General features: G+C 33.5%; 2 protein-coding genes and 1 pseudogene across 2 annotated transcripts in view; 2 read left to right on the top strand and 1 right to left on the bottom strand.

Annotated features, from left to right (window-relative positions):
* LOC115976019 (glutamate decarboxylase 1) overlaps window positions 1-23,638 on the top strand; it is an 87,726-nt gene that overhangs the window by 28,429 nt on the left and 35,659 nt on the right. The gene's annotated exons all lie outside the window — the stretch shown is intronic.
* LOC115976020 (germin-like protein subfamily 1 member 11) lies at window positions 4,211-5,334 on the bottom strand. Its single transcript, XM_031097091.1, has 2 exons — window positions 5,101-5,334; window positions 4,211-4,856 (listed from the first exon to the last, which is right to left on the bottom strand). Exons 1-2 carry the CDS (start codon window positions 5,225-5,227, stop codon window positions 4,315-4,317), a joined length of 669 nt encoding a protein of 222 aa, XP_030952951.1. The 5' UTR covers window positions 5,228-5,334; the 3' UTR covers window positions 4,211-4,314.
* LOC115975398 lies at window positions 14,137-15,077 on the top strand (annotated as a pseudogene).

Genomic DNA, 23,638 nt, shown 5'->3' with positions numbered 1-23,638 from the left:
CAAATGATAGGCACACTCAAATGCATAATCAATATTGTGTTTTGATATAAATTCAATTCTCACTTCCAAAATAATTATGTAGTTACTCAAACAAGAATCAAACCAAAGTTATAAAAGGGAGAGAAACTACTTGTGACTGTGGAACTCTCTTAAAGGAGATTATCATGCTAATAAAAAATCACAATAAAATTGCACTTAATATTACTCAAATGATAGGCACACTCAAATGCATAATCAATATTGTGTTTTGATATAAATTCAATTCTCACTTCCAAAATAATTATGTAGTTACTCAAACAAGAATCAAACCAAAGTTATAAAAGGGAGAGAAACTACTTGTGATGTGGAACTCAAAAATACAACATCAAAACGTATTAACTCAAAATAGAATTTTAAAAACACAATAATTTATCAACCTAAATTAGAGTTGTAAGAAAGAATATAAAATTGAGAGAGAGAGAGAGAGAGAGAGAGAGAGAGATTAATCACTTTTTCAAAAGAGAATAAAAAATTTACAAAAAAGAAGATGAGAAGAAAAAGAGTAATAAAAAATATATAATATGAATATCAAATCATCCTAGTCATGTTATGTAATAGAATAACATTATATTCTTATATACTATCTTTATAATGCAATAAGTTAACATCTATGAAATTAAAGAAAAGAAAAAAAGAAGATAACTTAAATATACAAAACTAAATCTCACCAAAAATCTAAAGTAGAGTTCTAAATAATACAAAAATTCATCATTCTAAAGTAGAGATGAAAAAAAAATTCCACCAAAAATTAAAAAATATATGTTAAGAGAGTGAGAGAGAAATAACCTTGTGTGTGAGGAAAAACTATAGATAGAAAGCGTGAGAGAATTGCAAATTTATAGTAAGAGGATGAAAATCAGAAGAGCCAAAAATAAAAGGAAGAGTGATATTAAGGGATATCAATGGAGAGATGAAAAGGTAAAAAGAATGGGAAAGGTTGGAAAAAGCGTAACAATAAGTTAAAAATTAATAAGAAGAAAATATTTCAAAAATAAGAAAGAATGAGTTGGAAGTAGGTGGATGATATGATGTGACCACTAATATAGCTCAACAAAAGCGTAGTAATAATAATGCTATATTTTAGTTTGTAGATATATATAGATATAGATTACTCTATATCCTATTTCTAATAAGCTTTGTTTTGATTTAAGGCTCACATTTGTTGATAGATACAATGACATCATTATTCCAACTCAATAAACCTTTCTTGCATTATTATAGCGATTCTAGAAATTCCACCCAATTTTTACATAATCCCGATTTCTTCATGCCTTAAAACCATTTTCACATCTCTCCTTCTATGTAATATAAGAGATAATCAAAACCATGTGGCATGGTGGAGTGTTTTCAAGCGCGAGGAATTTGTAAACCTTGAAAAGCCACCAAAAAGGATCTTCACTTTTAAATTTTGATAACCCCATGGAATTTTGATGAAGTGCAACGGATTCATTCATCTTGAATTAACAGTTTTAATACCACTTTTAATGAACCTGCCGAGTTTTAAGAAAAGTGAATGAAAAAAAAAGTAATGACAATTAGTGAAAATTAACTTAATTTGAGGTAATTACCCACCAAGAGTAAAGCAAAAAAAATGAGAAAAGGGCTTTAAAAAGGAAGTATAGAAATTTGCATTGATCATATATAAAGAGTTACATGATTTTTACAAGGTTTTTATACTGGTTCCTATTCATGAAACTTATCAAGAAAAGTTAAAGAACGACTAACTAACTTGTAAAACCAATGTGTAACTAAGTATTTTGCAACTAATTATCTATGCAAGTCTTGCTCTTCCACTTTGATCATATCCATTAATTCACATGCAATATGTGTCATTCTAATGGGTTGGACTTTGGACAAGGCTCGGCTTGGGTTCATTACAATCATCTGTGCATTTCCTATGTCCCTAGCTCACAACTCATAAGCAGCGTGGCAAGCTACTGTTACTCCCTCGATTCGGGAAAGATTGTTGTATGGGGAGGTAATATAAGCTTTCGTAAAGCAATTTTCTTATAACACCATAGGAAAAAAAAAATTGTCAAAAACATATGATCAGGGGGAAAAAAACTCAAAACTTAGGAGAAAGAAAATATATTTAATCCCAATAATGGCAATAAACTTAAAATTTTTGTACAACTGTTTCTTTTACAAAAAAAATTATTCAATGTTTATAAAGGACCACATTAGCATTGTTTAGTAGTCCTCTCATCCAATAAAAAGATGTCATGTATTTTAATTTAACTAACTTGTAACCTCATGCATATGCATGGATACACTTAAAGATATACAACAAGATACATAATATAATTTAAATATTATTGATAGTCATTTTTATATTTTGTTAACTCTTTAAAAAATTTTGTAAGGATGTTATTAGGTATAAAATGTAAATTGTCCATTTTTTTAAAATTATTATGAAGCACTTTTTTTTTACGATTCATTTATTCTAAACTCTTTAGTTTTTGTACTTAATAACTCACTTGAATGAATATTTATGATGTGGTCTCACATTTGATTCTAAAATTAAGAAATAAAACTTGTGGGGCCCGGCCCAAAAATAATGGGCTATTCCAAATTCAGGCCTGTCCGAGGAGCGTCCTGTCCGAAGAGAAACCACATATGAAGCACTACTCAATCCCAATAACGCCAAGGAAACCTGTCCGAGGAGTAACTCCTCCTCGGACATCACGAAGTCCAGACGAGGAACTCTCCCCAGCCATTTCAGTTCATCCTCCCAACATATAAAATGAATAAAATCCAAAATATCTCATGGAAAGCTGCCACCACCACATTAATTGCGCCCCAACCACCCTCTTGGCCGCATTAATGAGGAAAAGACCCCTGAACAGTACCACCTTGGCCTCTGCAACTCACAAAGGGAGTGATGAGGGCGTCTGATGGGACAGGTGCTCAAGTAGATGCTTAGATGATCAACAAGTGTAAGGTTGAGATGAGAGGAGGGGAACTATATAATGTAATGGAATCCCTCAAAGAAAGGGACGGAGAAACTGTATTCGGAACAAAAGAAATAGAATCATACGTGTGAGATTCAGTCTTGTGTTTTTATTTTCTGCAACAATACTGTCCATGTATCAGACCGAAGAGGCTCACTGAGGCTAAGTTCTTTGACCCATCCTCTACTAATATTCATTGTGGGTTGCGCCTTGGGCCAGGGCCTGATCAATAAGATTTGGGCCAGGAAAATCGTGCAACTACAAAACTCTTTAAGAATAAATAATTTAAGACACATGGCACAAAATTAGAACTCTAATTTAAAATTCTAATTTGAGTTTCTCTCAACCTCACCTATTATTATATATAAATTAATCACACATCAAACTGAAATCCCTCCACGAGATGTGGCTTCTAACTAATTACCTCCACATCCACTGCTAATAGAGCTGCGACAGCTTTTGATTTCTCTGCCCAATCAACTCCAATGACTTTGACTTTGAATTTTGAATTCCACCAATGACCAGCCGTTACTTTCGTTAACGAAAAATTTGAGAATATGATGAAAACTTCAAAGAGGTATTGCCTTTCAAAGCGAAGCCGTTCTTCTTAAACCTCCTAATAATTTTACCAATATGAATGCAGATAATTGCCTTAGAAAATTGAACTGTCTCTATAATATTGTAACTGATAATTGTTCGCTATAAATGAAATATTTAACAAGTTGCTATATCTGTTTCTTAGAAGGCAAAAAACATATCCCAAACTAAATAAAGCGGAACTTGTTATTACACAATTTTAAACTTTTTCTACTTTTTCTCTTTTTGCTCATCAACCAAACTCTATCTACAAATACCATCAATACTTCATAATATATACAACTCAAATAACATTAAAATATAAAATAAAAATATATAGAAAGAACAAAAACCAGAATTTTTTTCCTTTCCTTTCCTGCATTTTCTCCCAAACGAAACACCATATCCATGCACACTTTGAAGTAAAAAAAAGGGTAAATTATAGATTTCACTCTTTAATTATGTTCAAAATTCAATTTAGTCCTGTAACTAAGATGGAGACATGCGGTTGCTCCACCTTTATTATTATCACAACATTCTCTCGTTCAAAGTAGTATATTGAGCAAAAAACGGGATTCAAGGTGTGTAATTAAGATTCAGTCATGCACTTGTTCCACCTTGTTATTACGGTATGACACAAAATGAGTTATCAACAATCATTTTATTTCATAATAATTATAACCATAACACTACAATAAGGGAAACATAAAAACTTTATTCTAGCTATCTAATGCTAGCTTCATCATTATTATCCGTGGAATATTTTCTGAAGATAATCAACCACATTCTTGTCCAATTGGAAGGCCTTGATGAGAACATCTGGATTAATGGGAGGATTAGATCCAAAGACCGCGTTTGCTATTGTGTTGAACCCAGGATTTTGGCTACTGAGACCAGCAAAGGCAACAGCATTGGTCTTTCCTATGTTGAACTGGAAGTGAATAAGACCAACTGGGAACACAAAGACATCTCCTTGATTTAAAGTTTTGGTGAAGAAGCGGTGGTCTGGGTCGGATGTCACAAAGCCCGCAAGGAGAGTACCCTCTAAGACTACCAGAAGCTCAGTGCCACGAGGATGAGTGTGTAGAGGAGTCATGCCATACGGTGCAAAGTCAATGCGAGCCAAGGAAATACCTAGAGTGTTGAGGCCTGCAAATTTATTCACATCCACAAGATTGACACTAAATCCTAGTTGATTTTCAGTGTTTCCAGGAATATCTAGCCCGGAGATGAAAAAATCATCTGATGTTGTAAGCATTGGGTCCTTGCAGAACTTTCCATTCACAAATACTACACAAAGAAAAGTTTGTTACTATCTTGAGTAAGTAAGGCACTACTTTAATAGTGGTTGACTTATTTCATGATAAAAACAAACAAAAAATCCAAGTAGATAATATCACCTTCAAAATAAACTTCGTTAATATTTAAATTTTTAACACAAAAATAAAATCAATCCAGAGGTTTGAAATGAGTTCAAAATTAAGAATATAATATATAATACTAGTAGTAGTAATAAGAGTCTAAAATTATATACCAGCAGAATTGGTATTGTTAATTGCAACGCAGAAATCTTGCAGAGGACTAGGGTCATCTGCAAAAGCAAGGGTGGATGCCAAAGCCAACAGGGCCATAGTCACAAGGTAGTGAACACCTTTCATCATATTTGAGGTTATCTTGACTTTCTAGTTCTCTGTATTCTTGGTGGGGTGAGGGGTGAGGGGTGAGGATTGGAACATGTATCTTTATAGAAGGGAATTAGTGAACAGGTCTATATGTGTTTTTGCTCCTTCAGAGTAGAGAAGAATTAGTGAGTCATTCAACAGTTATCATTTATCAACTTCATATTAATATCTAATGGAAGAATTCTTTAACCACAACTACAAGTACATACTAGGAACCAATCAAATTTCATTTATCAACTTCATATTAATATCTAATGGAGGAATTCTTTAACCACAACTACAAGTACATACTAGAAACCAATCAAATTGGACAACTTCTTTGTTGCACACACGTTATTTTATATAGTTTTCGACATACGAAAGGTCACAATTTCAATTGTTTTTTTGTGTGTATAAAACTATGTAAAATAACTTATGTGAAATAAATAGTAGATATTGCTCCAACATCAATGTCATTCTATAGTTCAATTTCTTTAATTCTTTGTTGTATGGATTTCATGGCCTATTTTACTCTTTATATATCAAACATCAATTTTTTGGGTTAGTGATGGTACTAGATGATTTTAAGTATTAATTCAAGGTAAGTTTAGATGTTCTAGGGTCAATAGAGTGAGTGATTCACATAAATTTTCCAAATCCTATGGTTTGACTTAATCTTGTTAAGTTAATCTTCTTTCGTGTACTAGATAGATAGAGTGTCGGTTAGTGTCTAAGAGCATTCCCATCAAAGGTGCTAAAATTTTTGGCATTTAGCATCTCAAAAACCAACTTTATAACATATAACACATCACTTTACAATATCTCTTACATCAAACCTTCTATATTTTTTAACACTTTGTTGAGGTCCAAAAAAGGGTTACAATAAAATAAGCCCAAAAGAAATGGAAGAGCAAGTTAAGCCCAAAAGAAATGGAAGAGCAAGTCAAGCCCAAAAGAAATGGAAGAGCAAGTCAAAGCCCAAAAGAAAAAAAAAAAACCAGGCTAAGCCCAAAAGTAACAGGAACGGATGACCCATGGGGAGATAAAAGGAAAGCCAGAGGATCCTGAAGCCCAGAAAAGGAAACAGCATCCCAAAAGAGACCACGGCAAAAATATAAAGAAGCAAGGATCCCCAAAACCCTTCAAGCACAAATAAAAAGGAAGACTGAGACAGATCGGTAGAAAGAAGACAGGAAAAGAAGAAAAAAACAAGAAGCGCAAAACGACCTCTCATGACACAGACAGCAAAAGGGCCTCGGGGAACCAGGACAGGGAAGAAGGAATAGCAATGAAGGACTTTCAAAAATGGCAGAACAAGATTCCACCCAAAACGGAAAAGAGGAATACGCCAGAAATGAGGATACCGAGAAGGGCATACCTCAGCACGTCCCAAAGAGGATGGCCGACTAGAAGCTTTCGAAGGAATCAGAACCAAGAGAAGGAAAGAATGAGAGAAAACGGCAAAGGGACTTACCAAGGCAACAGGGACAGAACATGCTCTGTTTGCAAAAGAGCAAAACAGAGGAACCCGGGATACCCAGAAAAACTCCATTATAAAAGGAGGGGACGGGTTATGAAGAAGGCAGCGAGAAAAATAGAAAAGAAGCACAAAAAAAAAAAGAAATTCTCTAGGAAGAACCATTAGAAAAATCCACCCAGAAAGAAAATACTAAGGGAAGAACAAAAATACTGTTTTCCCGATATCCTGTAAAAGCCACTACTGCACATACTCGGATTCAACAGGAATCAAACTTTGCAAGTTTTGAAGGCTGAAATAGCCATTCAAGACTGCAACTTTTGAGCTTGATTGGACCTTGTATCACGTCCTAGTGAGTTTTCTGTAATCAAACAGATACTTTGTTAATGAAATACTGCTACATAATTCCCAGGATCCCCATAGCACTATTTCTCTGTTTTATCATTTTGCTAATCCTGCTTTGTTTCCTTCTGAACTTACGTTGTTAATTTTGGTACTCCTCGATATCCTTGTTTGTTGTCTTTCTGTATATTGTCAGGAGTATTCTCTGCATTCACTTGATTCTTAAACAGCTCGTTAGCTGCGGTGAATCAAGGCCCGGTCAACCAAATCCTTCCTTTTCATTCAGGCCCAGGATCCTTGGGCTTGAGTATCCTGAAAAAGGCACTCTCACACACTTCATTTAAATATTCTTTCTTTATTATTTTTTATTCTTCTTCTTTGCACTGTCTCTCTCTCCTTTATCTCTCTCTTTCTCAACCCAGCACCGCCAACCTTCAACTACTACCTCTCCCTCATGCACCTCGCTGACAAGATCAACAGCCGCACCACCATAACCATCTGCGCCGTTGACAATGCCACCATGTTCGACCCCCTCTCCACCCACCCTTCCATCTACACCATCAAAAACATCATCTCCCTCCACATCCTCCTCGACTACTTTGGCACCAAAAAGCTCCATCAGATCACCATGTTCCAGGCCACTAGCTCCGCCCCTAGCTCCTCCAGCTTCGTCAACATCACCGACCTGAAGGGCGGAAAGGTCGGCTTTTCCACTGAGGACAACAACAACCAGATCAACACCATCAACCTAGCAGTGGAGAGAGAGAGAGAGAGAGAGAGAGAGAGAGGAAAGCCGTGTAAAGGCATGGCACATGAGAGAGTGAGGGAGAGAAAAAGAAAAAGAAATAATAAAAAATTCTAGCATCTTGCTATAGTGGGGTGTCAAAGATGAGACTCCACTGTAGTTGAATGCTAAAATATTTAGCATTTAGCATCTTTATTGTAGGTGTGTTTTTATGATTTAAGGTGTTAAAAATACTAAAAAATAACATTTAGAGAATGCATGGTCTTCTAGTACCAGTCCACCAACTACCAATGTATTTAGTATATATTAATATATTATTGGCTTTTCCATCTTTTACTTTTCTCTCTTCAAGTTAATGGTGTATTTAGATTTCTTATGGTTGTGGGCAAAGGAATAAATAATTGATTCAATTCAAATATATAAGTTAATGTTTCTAGCTAGGAGAATTTTGGTTTAGAGAAAAAGGGATGCAAGTTTAGTACGTTGAAGATTTCTTTACCACTGAGAGATAAAAGTCTATTCTTTGTATCTTGCAAGTTTTCCTTAGAAGGAATCAGAAAACAAAAATCACGTTTGAACATTTCATGCACTTGTTGCCGAATCCTAAACTAGTAATTGGGAGAAATTAGCTACTACACTCAAATGCATAATCAATATTGTGTTTTGATATAAATTCAATTCTCACTTCCAAAATAATTATGTAGTAACTCAAACAATAATCAAACCAAAGTTATAAAAGGGAGAGAGACTACTTGTGATGTGGAACTCAAAAATACAATACCAAAACGTATTAACTCAAAATAGAGTTTTAAAAAACACAATAATTTATCAACCTAAACTAGAGTTGCAAAAAAGAATATAAAATCAAGAGACAGAGAGAGAGTAATCACTATTTCAAAAGAGAATAAAAAATTTACAGAAAATAAGATAAAAAGAAAAAGAGTAAAAAAAGAAAGATATAATATAAACATCAAATCCTCCAAGTCATGCTATGGAATAGAATAACATTATATTCTTATATACTATCTTTATAATGCAGTAAGTTAACATCTATGAAATTAAAGAAAAGAAAGAAGAAGATAACTTAGAAATACAAAACTAAATCTCGCCAATCTAAAGTATAGTTCTAAATAATACAAAAATTCATCATTCTAAAGTAGAGATGCACCAAAAAAAAAAAAAAAAAAAAAAAAAAAAATCCACCAAAAATTAAAAAATATTAAGAGAGTGAGAGAGAAATAACCTTGTGTGTGTGGGAAAACTATAGATAGAAAGCGAGAGAGAATTGCAAATTCATAGTAAGAGAATGAAAATCAGAAGAGCCAAAAATAAAGGAAGAGAGATATTAAAGGATATCAGTGGGGAGATGAAAAGGTAAAAGGAATGGGAAAGGTTGGAAAGAGTATAACAATAAGTTAGAAAATTAATAAGAAGAAAATATTTCAAAAATAAGAAAGAATGAGTTGGAAGTAGGTGGATGATGTGATGTGACAGCTAATGTAACTCAATAAAAGCGTAGATATATTATATTTTAGTTTGTAGATATATATAGATATAGATTACTCTATACCCTATTTCTAATAAGTTTTGTTTTGATTTAATGTTCACATTTGCTGATAGATACAATGACATCATTATTCCAACTCAATAAACCTTTCTTGAATTATTATAGTGATTCTAGAAATTCCACCCAATTTTTACATAATCCCGATTTCTTCGCATCTTAAAACCATTTTCACATCTCTGCTTCTATGTAATAAGAGATAATCAAAACCATGTGGCGTGGTGGAGTGTTTTCAAGCGTGAGGAATTCATAAACCTTGAAAAGCCACCAAAAAGGATCTTCACCTTTAAATTTTGATAACCCCATGGAATTTTGATGAAGTACAACAGATTCATTCATCTCGAATTAACGGTTTTGATACCACTTTTAATGAACCTGTTGAGTTTTAAGAAAAGTGAATGAAAACAAAAAAGTAATGATAATTAGTAAAAATTAACTTAATTCGAGGTAATTACCCACCAAGAGTAAAGTAAAAAAATTAAATTAAAAAAAAAAAAAAAAAAAAAAAGTAGAAGAGGGCTTTAAAAAGGAAGTATAGAAATTTGCATTGATCATATATAAAGAGTTACATGATTTTTACAAGGTTTTTATACTGGTGCCTATTCATGAAACTTATCAAGAAAAGTTAAAGAACGACTAACTAACTTGTAAAACCAATGTGTAACTAAGTATTTTGCAACTAATTATCTATGCAAGTCTTGCTCTTCCACTTTGATCATATCCATTAATTCACATGCACTATGTGTCATTCTAATGGGTTGGACTTTGGACTAGGCTCGGCTTGGTTTCATTACAATCATCTGTGCATTTCCAATTTAATCTTGCTATCCACACCCCAGGGCAAGTTTGCTCAAGCATTATGAAAGATCTTTTGGGCATTCAGTTTGAGTCCGCTTATCTTCAACTCTCGAAAGCTTGAAAGTGATGTGAAAAATTGGTAGAACAACATACAATATTTTGGGATGTGAAGAGGTAAGTTTAGAATTTCTTCATGGCCAAGTATGAAAAGATTGATGGTTTACTTTTTCTTTCTCTCCATGATTATAATGGGATCTTTTATTATACAAGTCACCGTCATAGACAAACAAATGAAGTGATAATAAGATTCTCACTACAATCATCTTCAAATAAATTTGTTTGTCTATATGACGGTGACTTTTTTTTTTTGGATACAATCATCTTCAAATAAATTTGTTTGTCTATGACGGTGACTTTTTTTTTTTATCCATAAAAAAAAAAGTCACCGTCATAGACAAACAAATTTATTTGCAGATGACTGTAGTGAGAATCTTATTATCACTTCATTTGGGAAGATGAAAAGTTGGATGTCATTGATGCGGAGAAAATTTTAATTAAAAAAAAAACTTTTATAAGTATGAAGTACGATCAAGTTTTGAAAAAAAAAAAAGAAAAAGGGTTGGAAGACAAAAAATTTGGAAAAAAAATTGTCTAGTGATGATAATTATTAAGAAGAATTTTTTGAAAGGCTTGGGAAAAAAATATATATGGAGTTGCAAGAGGAGAGTGGCAAAAATAATGAGATGGAGATTGTTTGAATTACTATGGAGGATTTTTTGAAGTTAAATATGATAGTGAGCCCATAACCTCAAGTCTTAGGATCCCATTGACAAAGCATCAAAGCCTATTGATTTTCTAGGAGTAGAAAATGTTGATTTTGTCTTGATTCTTTGTTAATTGATGTTGAAAATCATTAAGGCCAATGAGAAGAAATTTTATGTTACACTATTTCAAGGATAGAAGTTTCAAAACTGGATCAAGTTATTGGACGATTCCATCTAGAAAGTTAATGAGCTACTCCTACAATACGTCCATCAAATGGAGTATTATAATGGGAAAATCCATTAGATAATGAACTAGTGATAAATCAACAATTCAAAGTACTTTTACCACCTGATCAATTACGTTATGCTTAATCCCTATTTTATGGCCATATATTTTTCCGGTTAAGGAATGTTAACCTTTCTTTGGTTACATGAATCCAATTTTCATTTCATCTAGGAAATGCCATCTTTTGAATATAGGATTTTCTAGAGTCAACAAAATATAGGATTTTATTTTTATAATTTATTAAATCTTGATATTTTCATGTAATTTTAAAAACTTTTAGATTTAAGATTGTATATCTTTAATTTTAGTTGTTTTTAAGGGTTTCTTAGTTAAATTAGAGCCTTCCATGGTACTGTATCAATTAGGATTAATTTATAAATATTTTACATGGAAAATAAGTTTTATTTATTTATTTTTGAGCCCTTAAATATACTTGCAACCTATAAAAAGAAATTAACCATTTACTTTCAATAAAATAGACGTTTTCTGTACTTCTAATGGATTAATTTGTTAAGGTTCTGTTAAAGTTAGAATGCACGATTGATGTGGTCCTTCGGGTGTAGCAGATAATTTCTCCCAATTACTAGTTTAGGATTTGGCAACAAGTGCACGAAATGTTCAAACGTGATTTTTGTTTTCTGATTCCTTCTAAGGAAAACTTGCAAGATAAAAAGAATAGACTTTTATCTCTCAGTGGTAAGAAATTTTCAACGTACTAAGATCTGGAAGATTGAATCAATTGTTAAGCAAACAAAAAATAATAGTCAGAATCACAGAAAACCAAAAAGAAAGAGAGAGTGAGAAAAGAGAAAAAAGGAAAAGAAAACTCCAGAATTTCTGTGAAAATGATTGCTTGAATGATTTGCATTACAACTGTCACAATTTATACATAGAATCTCACTGTAACTACTTAATTAACCAGCCCTAAAATCACGGAATGGATCCGTGAAAGGTGGAGCAAATCTTGGAAAGAAACTAATGGTCTTTCCCGCCTAATCCAACTGACAACAAACTCACTTACACCCGTTGTAGAACGACATCGTTTTTGTCCTATACAACATCTTAACTAATAAATAAATACAACGACATCGTTTAGACAACTAGCCGTTGCTGCTCTGTTCTTGAGGTTTAAAAACTAACCGTTGGGACCTAGGCTGTGTTTGGTTCATGTAAAATATTTTTTGGAAAATAAATATTTTCTGAAAATGCTATTTTCAGAAAATGAAAATATTTTCAAGTGTTTGGTTGCATTTCAAAAAATGTTTTGAAAAATATTTTCTAGTATTTGGTTGTGTTCTTGAAAATACCATAGAAAACACATTTTCTACTTGTTGCTCACATTTTCTCACATTTTCTCAGCTGCCAAACAAATATATAATATCATTCCTCAATACAGAAACACAAACAATACCCAGAAAAAAAATTCATCAAATCCGGTCAAATTGAGAGAAGAAGGAAGAGAGAGAGGCGATTGGGTTTGACGAGAGGCGAGATCGTGCGGCGGAGGCGAAGGCGAGATCGCGTAGCGCGGTGCTGCGATCGCAATCAGCGCGAAGGCGAGATTGCGATCGGCGCGGTGCTGCGACGATCAGACCCGGTTCAAAAGGGAGAGGGAGATCGAGAAAGAGAGAGATCAGTGGCGCAAACTGAGAACTCGACGGCGCAATCTCACCGCTGCGTCTGGGGTTGGGTCACTGCTCACTCTCCCTACTCTCTCTTCTTTCTCTCTCTCTCTACCATTCCGCTGCGTCTGTGAGCCGTTCTTTCTCTCTCTCTTTCTCCCTTTGCGCGTTTGTGAGCTCCTCTCTTTGAGCGTCTCAGTTTCCTCTCTTTGCGCGTCTCAGTTCCGGAAGTGATTTGAAGGTAAAATAAAAACGGAAATGCTTTTACAGGGTTAGAAGGCATATTTTACGGTCAACGGAAGTTATTTTCTGTTTGACCCAATTTTCCGGACCAACCAAACAGCCTATTTTACGGAAAAACATTTCTGAAATTAGTTTGAAGTCAAAACAAACACAGCCTTAGACGTAGCTTGGAGTTGGACTTAGCTTTAGATATCTCAACTTAAACTTGCATCCCTTTTTCTCTAAACCAAAATTCTCCTAGCTAGAAACATTAACTTATATATTTGAATTGAATCAATTATTTATTCCTTTGCCCACAACCATAAGAAATCTAAATACACCATTAACTTGAAGAGAGAAAAGTAAAAGATGAAAAAGCCAATAATATATTAATGTAGACCAAATACATTGGTAGTTGGTGGACTAGAAGACCATTAGATACCCAACCGACACTTTTATCTATCTAGTACACGAAAAGAAGATTAACTTAACAAGATTAAGTCAAACCATAGGATTTGGAAAATTTATGTGAAGCACTCACATTGTTGACTCTAGAACATCTAAACTTACCTTGAATTAATACTTAAAATCACCTAGTACCATCACTAACCCAAAAAAGTGATGTTTGATATATAAAGAGTAGAAGAGGCCATGAAATCCATACAGCAAAGAATTAAAGAAATTGAACTGTAGAATGGCATTGATGTTGGAGCAGTATCTACTATTTATTTCACACAAGTTATTTTACATAGTTTTACACGCGAAAAAACAATTGAAATCGTGACTTTTTATATGTTGAAAACTATGTAAAATAACGTGTGTGCAACAAGTTTAACCCTCGAAGTTGCCCAATTTGATTGGTTTCTAGTATGTACTTGTAGTTGTGGTTAAAGAATGGTTCCTCCATTAGATATTAATATTAAGTTGATAAATGAATGACTTACTAATTCTTAACTACAACGAAGGAGCAAAATCGACACATATAGACCTGTTCACTAACTCCCCTCAGTAAATACACATGTTCCAATCCTCACCCCTTACCCCACCAAGAATACAGAGTACTAGAAGGTCAAGATAACCTCAAATATGATGAAAGGTGTTCATTACCTTGTGACTGTGGCCCTGTTGACTTTGGCATCCACCCTTGCTTTTGCGGGTGACCCTAGTCCTCTGCAAGATTTCTGTGTTGCAATTAACAATACCAATTCTGTTGGTATATAATTTTAGACTCTTATTACTACTACTAGTATTATATATTATATTCTTAATTTTGAACTCATTTCAAACCTCTAATTTTGTTTTTTGTGTTAAAAATTTAAATATTAACGAAGTTCAGTTCAAAGGTGATATTATCTACATGGATTTTTTTGTTTGTTTTATCATGAAATATAGTCAACCATTTTTATAGTAGTGTCTTACTTACTCAAGATAGTAACAAACTTTTCTTTGTGTAGTATTTGTGAATGGAAAGTTCTGCAAGGACCCATTGCTTACAACAGCAGATGATTTTTTCATCTCCGGGCTAGATATTCCTGGAAACACTAAAAATCAACTAGGATTGAGTGTCAATCTTGTGAACGTGGATAAACTTGCAGGCCTCAACACTCTAGGTATTTCCTTGGCTCGCATTGACTTTGCACCGAATGGCTTAACTCCTCTACACACTCATTCTCGTGGCACCGAGCTTCTAGTAGTCTTAGAGGGTACTCTCCTTGCGGGCTTTGTGACATCCGACCCAGACAACCGCTTCTTCACCAAAACTTTAAATCGAGGAGATGTCTTTGTGTTCCCAGTTGGTCTCATTCACTTCCAGTTCAACATAGGAGAGACCAATGCTGTTGCCTTTTCTAGTCTCAGTAGCCAAAATCCTGGGGTCATCACAATGGCAAATGCGATCTTTGGATCTAATCCTCCCATTAATCCTGATGTTCTCATCAAGGCCTTCCAAGTGTACAAGAATGTGGTTGATTATCTTCAGAAAATATTTCATGGATAATAATGATGAAGCTAGCATTAGACAGATAGAATAAATTTTTTATGTTTCCCTTGTTGTAGGGTTATGGTTATAATTATTATGAAATAAAATTATTGCTGATAACTCATTTTGTGTCGTACCGTAATTACAAGGTGGAACAAGTGCATGACTGAATCTTAATTACACACCTTGAATCCTGTTATTTGCTCAATATACTGCTTTGAACAAGAGAATGTTGTGATAATAATAGAGGTGGAGCAACCGCATGTCTCCATCTTAGTTACAAGACTAAATTGAATTTTGGACAAAATTATAGAGTGAAATCTATAATTTACCTTCTTTTCTTTTTTTTCTTTCTTTCTTTTTTGACTTTAGAGTGTGTATGAATATGGTGTTTCGTTTAGGAGAAAATGCAAGAAAGGAAAGGAAAAAAATTCAAGTTTTTGTTCTTTCTGTATATTTTTATTTTATATTTTAATGTTACTTGAGTTGTATATATTATGAAGTATTGATGGTATTTGTAGATAGAGTATGGTTGCTGAGCAAAAAGAGAAAAAGTAGAAAAAGTTTAAAATTGTGTAATAACAAGTTCCACTTTATTTAGTTTGGGATATTTTTTTGCCTTCTGAGAAACAGAAATAGCAACTTGTTATATATTTCATTTATAGCAATCAATTACTAGTTACAATATTATAGAGACAGAGTTCAATTTTCTAAGGCAATTATCTGCATTCATATTGGTAAAATTATTAGGAGGTTTAAGAAGAACAGCTTCACTTTGAAAGGCAATACCTCTTTGAAGTTTTCATCATATTCTCAAAATTTCCATTAACGAAAGTAACGGCTGGTCGTTGGTGGAATTCAAATTTCAAAGTCAAAGTCATTGGAGTTGGTTGGGCAGAGAAATCGAAAGCTGTCGTAGCTCTACCGGCGGCAGACGTGGAGGTAATTAGTTAGAAGCCACATCTGGTGGAGAGATTTCAATTCGATGTATGATTAATCTACATATCTATATATATAATAATAGGTGAAATTGAGAGAAACTCAAAATAGAATTCCAAATTAGAGTTCCAATTTTGTGCCATATGTCCTAAATTATTTATTCTTAAAGAGTTTTATTTCTTAATTTTAGAATCAAATGTGAGACCACATCATAAATATTCATCCAAGTGAGTTACTAAATACAAAAACCAAAGAGTCTAAAATAAATAAATCATAAAAAAAAGTGCTTCACAATAATAATAAAAAAATGGACAATTTACGTTTTATACCTAATATGTAACACCCCGACCCAACTTTATAGTTAAATTATGTGTTTGAGTGGTTAAGTATTATTATTATTATTTTAAGCTACTTTCTTTCTATAATTAATAGAAGAGTATTCAATAAACAAATTATTTTATAATGTCATTGAATAAGAATTGTAAAGATTATAAATAATTGAATGGCTAATTGCGTTATAAATAAATATATACTAAGTATGTACAAAACTATATTAAGTGGTTTAAGTTATTAGATGCATAGTTGGTGGTGTTTTAATTAAGTATGATGCATGAGATGTTATAGTTGTAATTCCACTTACACATGCAACCAATGGCAATTCAACATATGTAAGGCCAAAGCACCATGCATGTTGACACATGTTATCCACTTAAATCCCAAAGACCAAGACTTAGCCGGCCATGCAATAACCAAGTTCCACCTCATTTCTTCTTTGACTTTCCTCAAGACAACTAGAACATCCAAGAAACTCTCTTGCTCTCATTTCCCACTAGTCCACACAAATCAAAATTTCTCACCTCACTTTGCTCTCTTTTCTCTTAAGGAAAGAGCTAGAAGCTCTCTTGAGTCCCTTTTGTCAAACCCACGGGTCCACACATTAAAAGAAAGATAAGGCTCTATTTCTTCTTCACACTCTCTCAAAGACACTAGAAAACTCAAAGACTCTCTCAAGCTCTCTGCCTCTCATACTTTCGGGTTCAGCCACTAGGAAAGGGAAATCCTTTCATGCAAGAGTGATTCTACTTTTATTTCCCCTCAAGAACTAGAAACTTGGTAAGGGTTTTAGCTACTCTCATCTTAGAATCCATGATTTCTTCATGGAATTTTTAGTAATGGTATTTGTGTTTTGTGAAATTAGGAAATTGTGAACTTGTAAGTCTCTATATATATATATATATATATATATGTGCTGTTTTAAGAAGCTTTGAAACTGTGTTGGTGATTTGTTGAAGGTAGATTAGGGTTTTTACTAATTAATGATTGTATATGATTAAGGAAGTAAGAAAAAAGTTAGGATGAGTACTTTTGATGTTACTGCTGTGATATTTGTTGTATTTAATTTTGCTCTAAATGGTTAAATGATTGTATATAAGTGTTTTCTAACATGTCTAATGAGTCTATAAAAATCTCCATATGAAAATACCATCGTTTGATAATTGTTTGTGAATTTACAAGAAAATGTTGCAAAGTTGTCACTGTGACAGATTCTGTGTTTATGCATGATAAATTATGTATTAAATTGTATACAGTGAATTAGGATTCTAGGAGTAGTTCTTACGAATTTTAAGACACATATGGTTGTATTTGAAGTGGTCTCACAGCATTTGGATTAATATAAAAATAATGATTTAATTTCTAAGTTGCATGACATTCTGTCAGGACATATTCGAGCACGTTGTCTTGTATGATTTTTAGTAAATCATGGTTTCATGATTTGACTCCAAAATTGATATATTATTTACTAGACATCCATAGGAGTGGCTCTGTAAAATTTCATGACGTTTGGATGTGTATGGATAGCCCATTTGTATTTTACAAGTGAGGTATATGCTACTGAAATGAGCAGTAAACAGTAATTGTTAACTCTAACTTTGAGGATTTAATTCTAAAACTAGGGTGAATGTTTTGAGCTATAATTTAATCTATTTATCTTTTGGTATGTCTGGATCATAGATAGATTTTGTATAACTTGGTTTAAGGTTTAGTACTCTAAAAGAGGGGTTCTAAACCATCCAACTGTTGTTTTTATGAAGCTACTTTGTTCATCTGGTATGTTACCTTTTGTAAGTTTATGCATGCACCTAGGGTTGTCCACGGGTCGGGCCAGGTCAATTTTGGACCCAACCCAGACTCGACCCAACGGCGTTGGGTGGAGAGGCGGAGGAACCCGAAACTGACCGTCGGAAAAATCGGTCGAGTCGATTTCGGGTGAGGGTGAGCATCGGTCAGGCCGTGTCGGTTGCGAAAATAAAAAACGGCATCGAAATCTGAAAAAAAATAAAAAAATAAAAAAAAGCATCACCGGAATCTGAAAAATATCGCCGGAAACTGGAAAAACCCGCCGAAATTTGCATTTTTCTCTAAAAATTGCTTGGATTTTTCCGGATCTGGCTATATCCTACTAGATCTAACTGGATCTAGTTGAGATATTGCCAGATCTGGTCAAGATCTCACTAGATCTGGCTTGTTTTTGAAGGATTTGGCCAGATTTTTTTACAGCTCTGGTTAGGTTCGGGTTACCGGCGTCTGTTTTTGAGAACGGAAACCCGCTGCCGACCGACTAGACCTTCGGTTTGGGCCTGAATCGAGTCAGCGGCGGGTAGTTTAACCGAGTTGACGGGCTCCGGTCGGGTCTGGACAGCCCTACATGCACCATTGCTTCCAATTTCAAACACATTTTGAATTTATTTTAAAGCTGCTTGACATGATATGAATATGAACATTAAAATAATGGTTTCTCTATGATTTGGTACATTATGTTGTTTGATTAATGTATCTTATGTTTGGGGAACCTCGTTGAGGTGGGATTAGGATTTCTTTGGTTCTAAGATATAGGTTTTGAAATGAATGTGTAAGTTTATGATAAGAAATAATTGATAGTAATAAGTTTTGATATTTGGTTTAGGTATTACCAGTACCCAAGCCTAAGCTCTTTCGGCTGTAGGCCTTCGGTTCCTTTGTTTTCAGGTAAGGGATAAATTATATGAGCATTTGGTAAGTCATGAGGTTATTTTAAAATATATTATGCATTAAAAGGTTTTTTATTAGAGATATGGCATATAATCATGTTTCAGACAAAGGTATGTTCGTGAGTTCTCGAAACCTTATGTATATGATTCAAGCATATTAATGCTATTATTAATTCCACGAACATGATGTTTAAAGAAAACAATGGAAATGCTTTTATTATGAAATGTTATGCAAACTATGAATTTCAGTATGATGTATAAGTATGAAATGTTTTCGGATTATGTCCTCTGATGATCTGAACTCTGCCAGTAGGGGTTTAATTACTAACTTTCTATGGAAAATGTTATATGATTGGCCATTAAAAGTGGGACTGGCTCTACTATACCCGCCCTTGTTGGTTACGTCCAACTTGTGGAGGATGTCAATCTATCCCCATGATTGAAGATATGTATTATGATGTGATCCCGGGAATACCTGGTATTGTGGGGAATGCTGGATGCCTAGCACAGTGGTGCTAGAAGCCTCCCAAATAAGTACAAACTTATCAGATATGGACTAACCAATATATTATGAACAGCTATATTATTTTATTGATCATGAGAGAATGATGTTATTTAAATGCATTGTGAAAGGTTAAAAGCTCTCATGAAAAGAAGTTTCTGATGAAAAGAAAAACTGTTCTTTAAAGATAAAAGTTTCTGAAATTCTGTTGTATTTTAAAGATAAAGAATCTGATGAAAAGGTTTTAGTGTTCTGTAAAGATAAAGTTTCTGATGAAAGTATAATTTTATGTTAAAAAGTTATCAGATATCTATTCTTTATGAAACGTAAAGTTTTATGACTATAAAAGTTATAATATTTTACAAGAAGAAGTTTATGAAGAAAATTTTTGTTATTCTTTAAGATGTTTCTAGTTTAAGACAAAGTTACCAATTATCTGATTTAAGTTAAAATGATTATGTTGTAATGAGAATATATATACATATATGTATGTATGTATGTGTGATTTTAAATAATCAATATTATATTTGATGACTTTGTAAGAAATGAGAGAAGTTCAATCCGAAAGGTTTTGGTAAAATTATTCTGATAAGAAAAAGGAGAACAATTATTTACCTATGAAAGCATATAAGTTATTATTATGAATAGTATAAAATACTATGCATGAAAAGATGTTCTCCTATCTGAATATTCATAGAAAGAAATGATTTGATTTACATGCATTCTTATTAAATTCTTATGTATCTTACCCTTACTGAGCTGTGTAGCTCATCCCTTCCACTCTTTCAGTCAACAGGTTTTATTTTGGAGTAAAGGGAGTCTTAGTCAAGTTTTGGAAAGAGCTAGTTTTAGTTTTAAAAGTATAGATCCCAAATTAGCAATTTGATGTTTAGTTTTGTAGTATTGTGTATTTTAGGATCTAATGAAAGTTGTATACCTTAAACTATTAAGAGATGTATTATGTAAAATTTAGAATTTGAGTAACTGGGGGATTATGTTATTCTTTGAATACAGTATAGATGCTCTGAATGTCAAGTAAAAAGTTATATCATTTAAGTAAAAAAACAAGAATGGAAAGTAAGAAAGAGAGAAGCTTTTGTAAAAGTTAAGTTGGTTCTTGTTAATATCAGGTTTAAGCTTGATATTAGCATGCCGGTCATGGTCATAAATCCGGGTATCGAGTTTCGGACGTGACATAATAATATCCTTACAAATTTTTTTAAAGAGTTAACCAAATATAAAAATGACTATCAATAGTATTTAAATTATATATATAGGAATTATATTATGTATCTTATTGTATATCTTTAAATGTATCCATGCATATGCATGGGGTTACAAGCTATTTAAATTAAAATACATGACATCTTTTTCTTGGAAGAGAGGACTACTAAACAATGCTAATGTGGTCCTTTATAAACGTTGAATAATTTTTTTTGTAAAAGAAACAGTTGTACAAAATTTTTAAGTTTATTACCATTATTGGGATTAAATATATTTTCTTTCTCCTAAGTTTTGAGTTTTTTTCCCCCCTGATCATATGTGTTTTTGACAATTTTTTTCCTATAGTGTTATAAGAAAATTCCTTTATGATAGCTTATATTACCTCCCCATACACCAATCTTTCCCAAATCGAGGGAGTAATAGCAGCTTGCCACCACTACAAAAAACGCGGGCTATAGCTGCTTTTTTTTTAGTTATGTTTACATAAAACGCAACTATAGGTTAGGTCTATAGCCACGTTTCTAGGTGTTTTTAGCCGCATTTAGAAAACGTGGCTATAGGCCCAGCCGAATAAATTTTTTTTATAAAAAAAAAAAAAAAAAAAAAAAAAAAAAAAAGATTAGCTATACCCGCGTTTATAAAACGTGGCTATAGCTAACCTATAGCCACATTTTTAAGAAACACAGCTATAGGTTAGGTCTATAGTCGTGTTTGTAGGTGTTTTGAGCTGTGTTTTTTATGATAGGGCCTATTGTCATGTTTAGAAAACGTGGCTATAGGTCCAGCCGAATAAATTGTTTTTTTTTTTTTTTTTTAAGATGTCCTATACCTATGTTTATAAAACACGACTATAGCTAACCTATAGCCATGTTTTTAAGAAATGTAGCTATATGTTAGGTCTATAGTCACGTTTAAAAAACGCAACTATAGGTTAGGTCTATAGTCGCTTTTCTAGGTGTTTTTAGCCGTGTTTTTTGTGATAGGGCCTATTGCCGTGTTTAGAAAACATGACTATAGATCCAGATGAATAAATTTTTTTTTTTAAAGATGACCTATAAACGCGGCTATAGGTTAAGTCTATAGCCGCTTTTTCTATTGTTTTGAAGCACGGTTATAAGTTCATCTTTTTTTAAGCAAACTACCTAGCAATAGGCCTAACCCCCCCCCCCCCCAAAAAAAACCTATAGTGACGGGAATAAATATTATATAAAAAGAAGAAAAAAAAAACACTCTGCTCAATCAGATCAAGCTCTCACTCTCAACCTCTCTCACTCTCACGTCTCAACCTCTCTCACTCTCAACAACGCCGATCATCGCCACCATCGAGCGTCGATCCATGTCACCGAGTAACCCACTTTTAAGGCCTCTTCGCCGTCCCTTAAGCTTCTAGGCACCGAGCAGCTCCCTTTGAAGTTCTCTTGGACTTTCTTCCCCATTTCCACTCCACCACCCATTTCCCTTCTCCATTTCCACTCCATCGGCCACCACTAACACATTCAAACACACAGTCACAAACCCTAAAATCCTCGATACTGGCCTTTTTCTCATTAGAAAATCCCTATACTCCCCACTGGTGCCAACCAGATTTATCTACGATTCGTAGGCCACTTTCTACATCGGACTTCGCAAGGAGGTTAGTTCTCTCTTTTGTATACATCGAATTGAAATAAAAATTACTTATATAAAATAGACACTCCATTGGGTAAGAGGAGAACAGGATCAAAGAAATGAATAATCAGTGCTATAGGGGAGATAGCTAAAATCTTATTTTACAAGTTCAATGTTATAGACTATGGTGGTCGAATCCTATGCTTCTTTACATGAGCAATTAGACAAGCTATTGGGTTTCTAGTATTAGCAATAACTGTTATTATTGGCTGTAGACATCAAAATTTTATGATGCATTCATAGACGTCCAATTGATCATGATTGGGTATTTTTTTATTAAATTAAGTTATAATTGATGATGTGGACAATCGGCAAATGAAATCAAGCCACGTGACAACATCAAATAAGAAAGCCATATGGCAACATTAGAAGAAAAGATCTATATGGAAAGTTCTTATAAAATGGAAGACTAAATTAAACCCATAATTAACTCTCAATAAATGCTGAGAGAAAATTCCAAATTTAATACGATTGAGTTGCCTATAAAAAGAGGCTTCTCATATGAAAAAAGGAGAAGAGACTTAGAGAGAAAAACCCTACTGACACTCTACCAAAATAGAGAGTCATCTCTAAGTCCAAAAAAGCACCCTTGCTCCCTCAAAATCAAGGCTTATTTCTACTTCTTCAAATCAAAGTAGAGATTTTCCTTCAATTAAGTTCGAGATCAAGCCAACGGCCCTCAACTTCAAATCAAAACTCAAGTACATCCAATCACACATCCAACTTGGAGACATCAAAGTACGATTCAAGATCAAACGTCATAGCCATTCGGATTGTAAAGTTACTTGGAGATCGAATCAGAGGAGTTTTATTGTATTCTTTCATTGTAAAGATTCATACAGAGGATTGTACTCACATATATACAAAACAAAACAATTGATAATTTGTTACACTATTTCGTGATCATGTGATTCTTATTTTACGAAAATTGTGTGTACATTGGCATTTTTAAAGCTAGTTTTCGGGTGGGCACTGAAGGTGTTTGTTGAAATGCTTCATAGATTTTTTAGTTTATCTCTTTGTATTTTGCCTTCTTTTTTTCTTTTTTTTCTTTCTTTTTTGGATTTTTATGTTAATGTGATGCTAAAATTGTGATTTTATGTGTATGGAAATTGGATTTTCAAGTTAGTGTGTTATCGTTTAGAACTTATCTCTTGCAGATAATAGAAAAATTATTCTCATAAAAGTTATGATTTTGCCTCCTACTTTTGCTGGGTTCCACATGTAGTCTGTGTAACATCCCAACCTAAT

The sequence above is a fragment of the Quercus lobata genome, chromosome 2 (genome assembly GCF_001633185.2).
Source record: "Quercus lobata isolate SW786 chromosome 2, ValleyOak3.0 Primary Assembly, whole genome shotgun sequence".
In the NCBI taxonomy this organism is placed as follows: Eukaryota; Viridiplantae; Streptophyta; class Magnoliopsida; order Fagales; family Fagaceae; genus Quercus; species Quercus lobata.
Note: the sequence above shows the minus strand (reverse complement) of the source record. Positions and strands in the feature narration are given on the sequence as shown.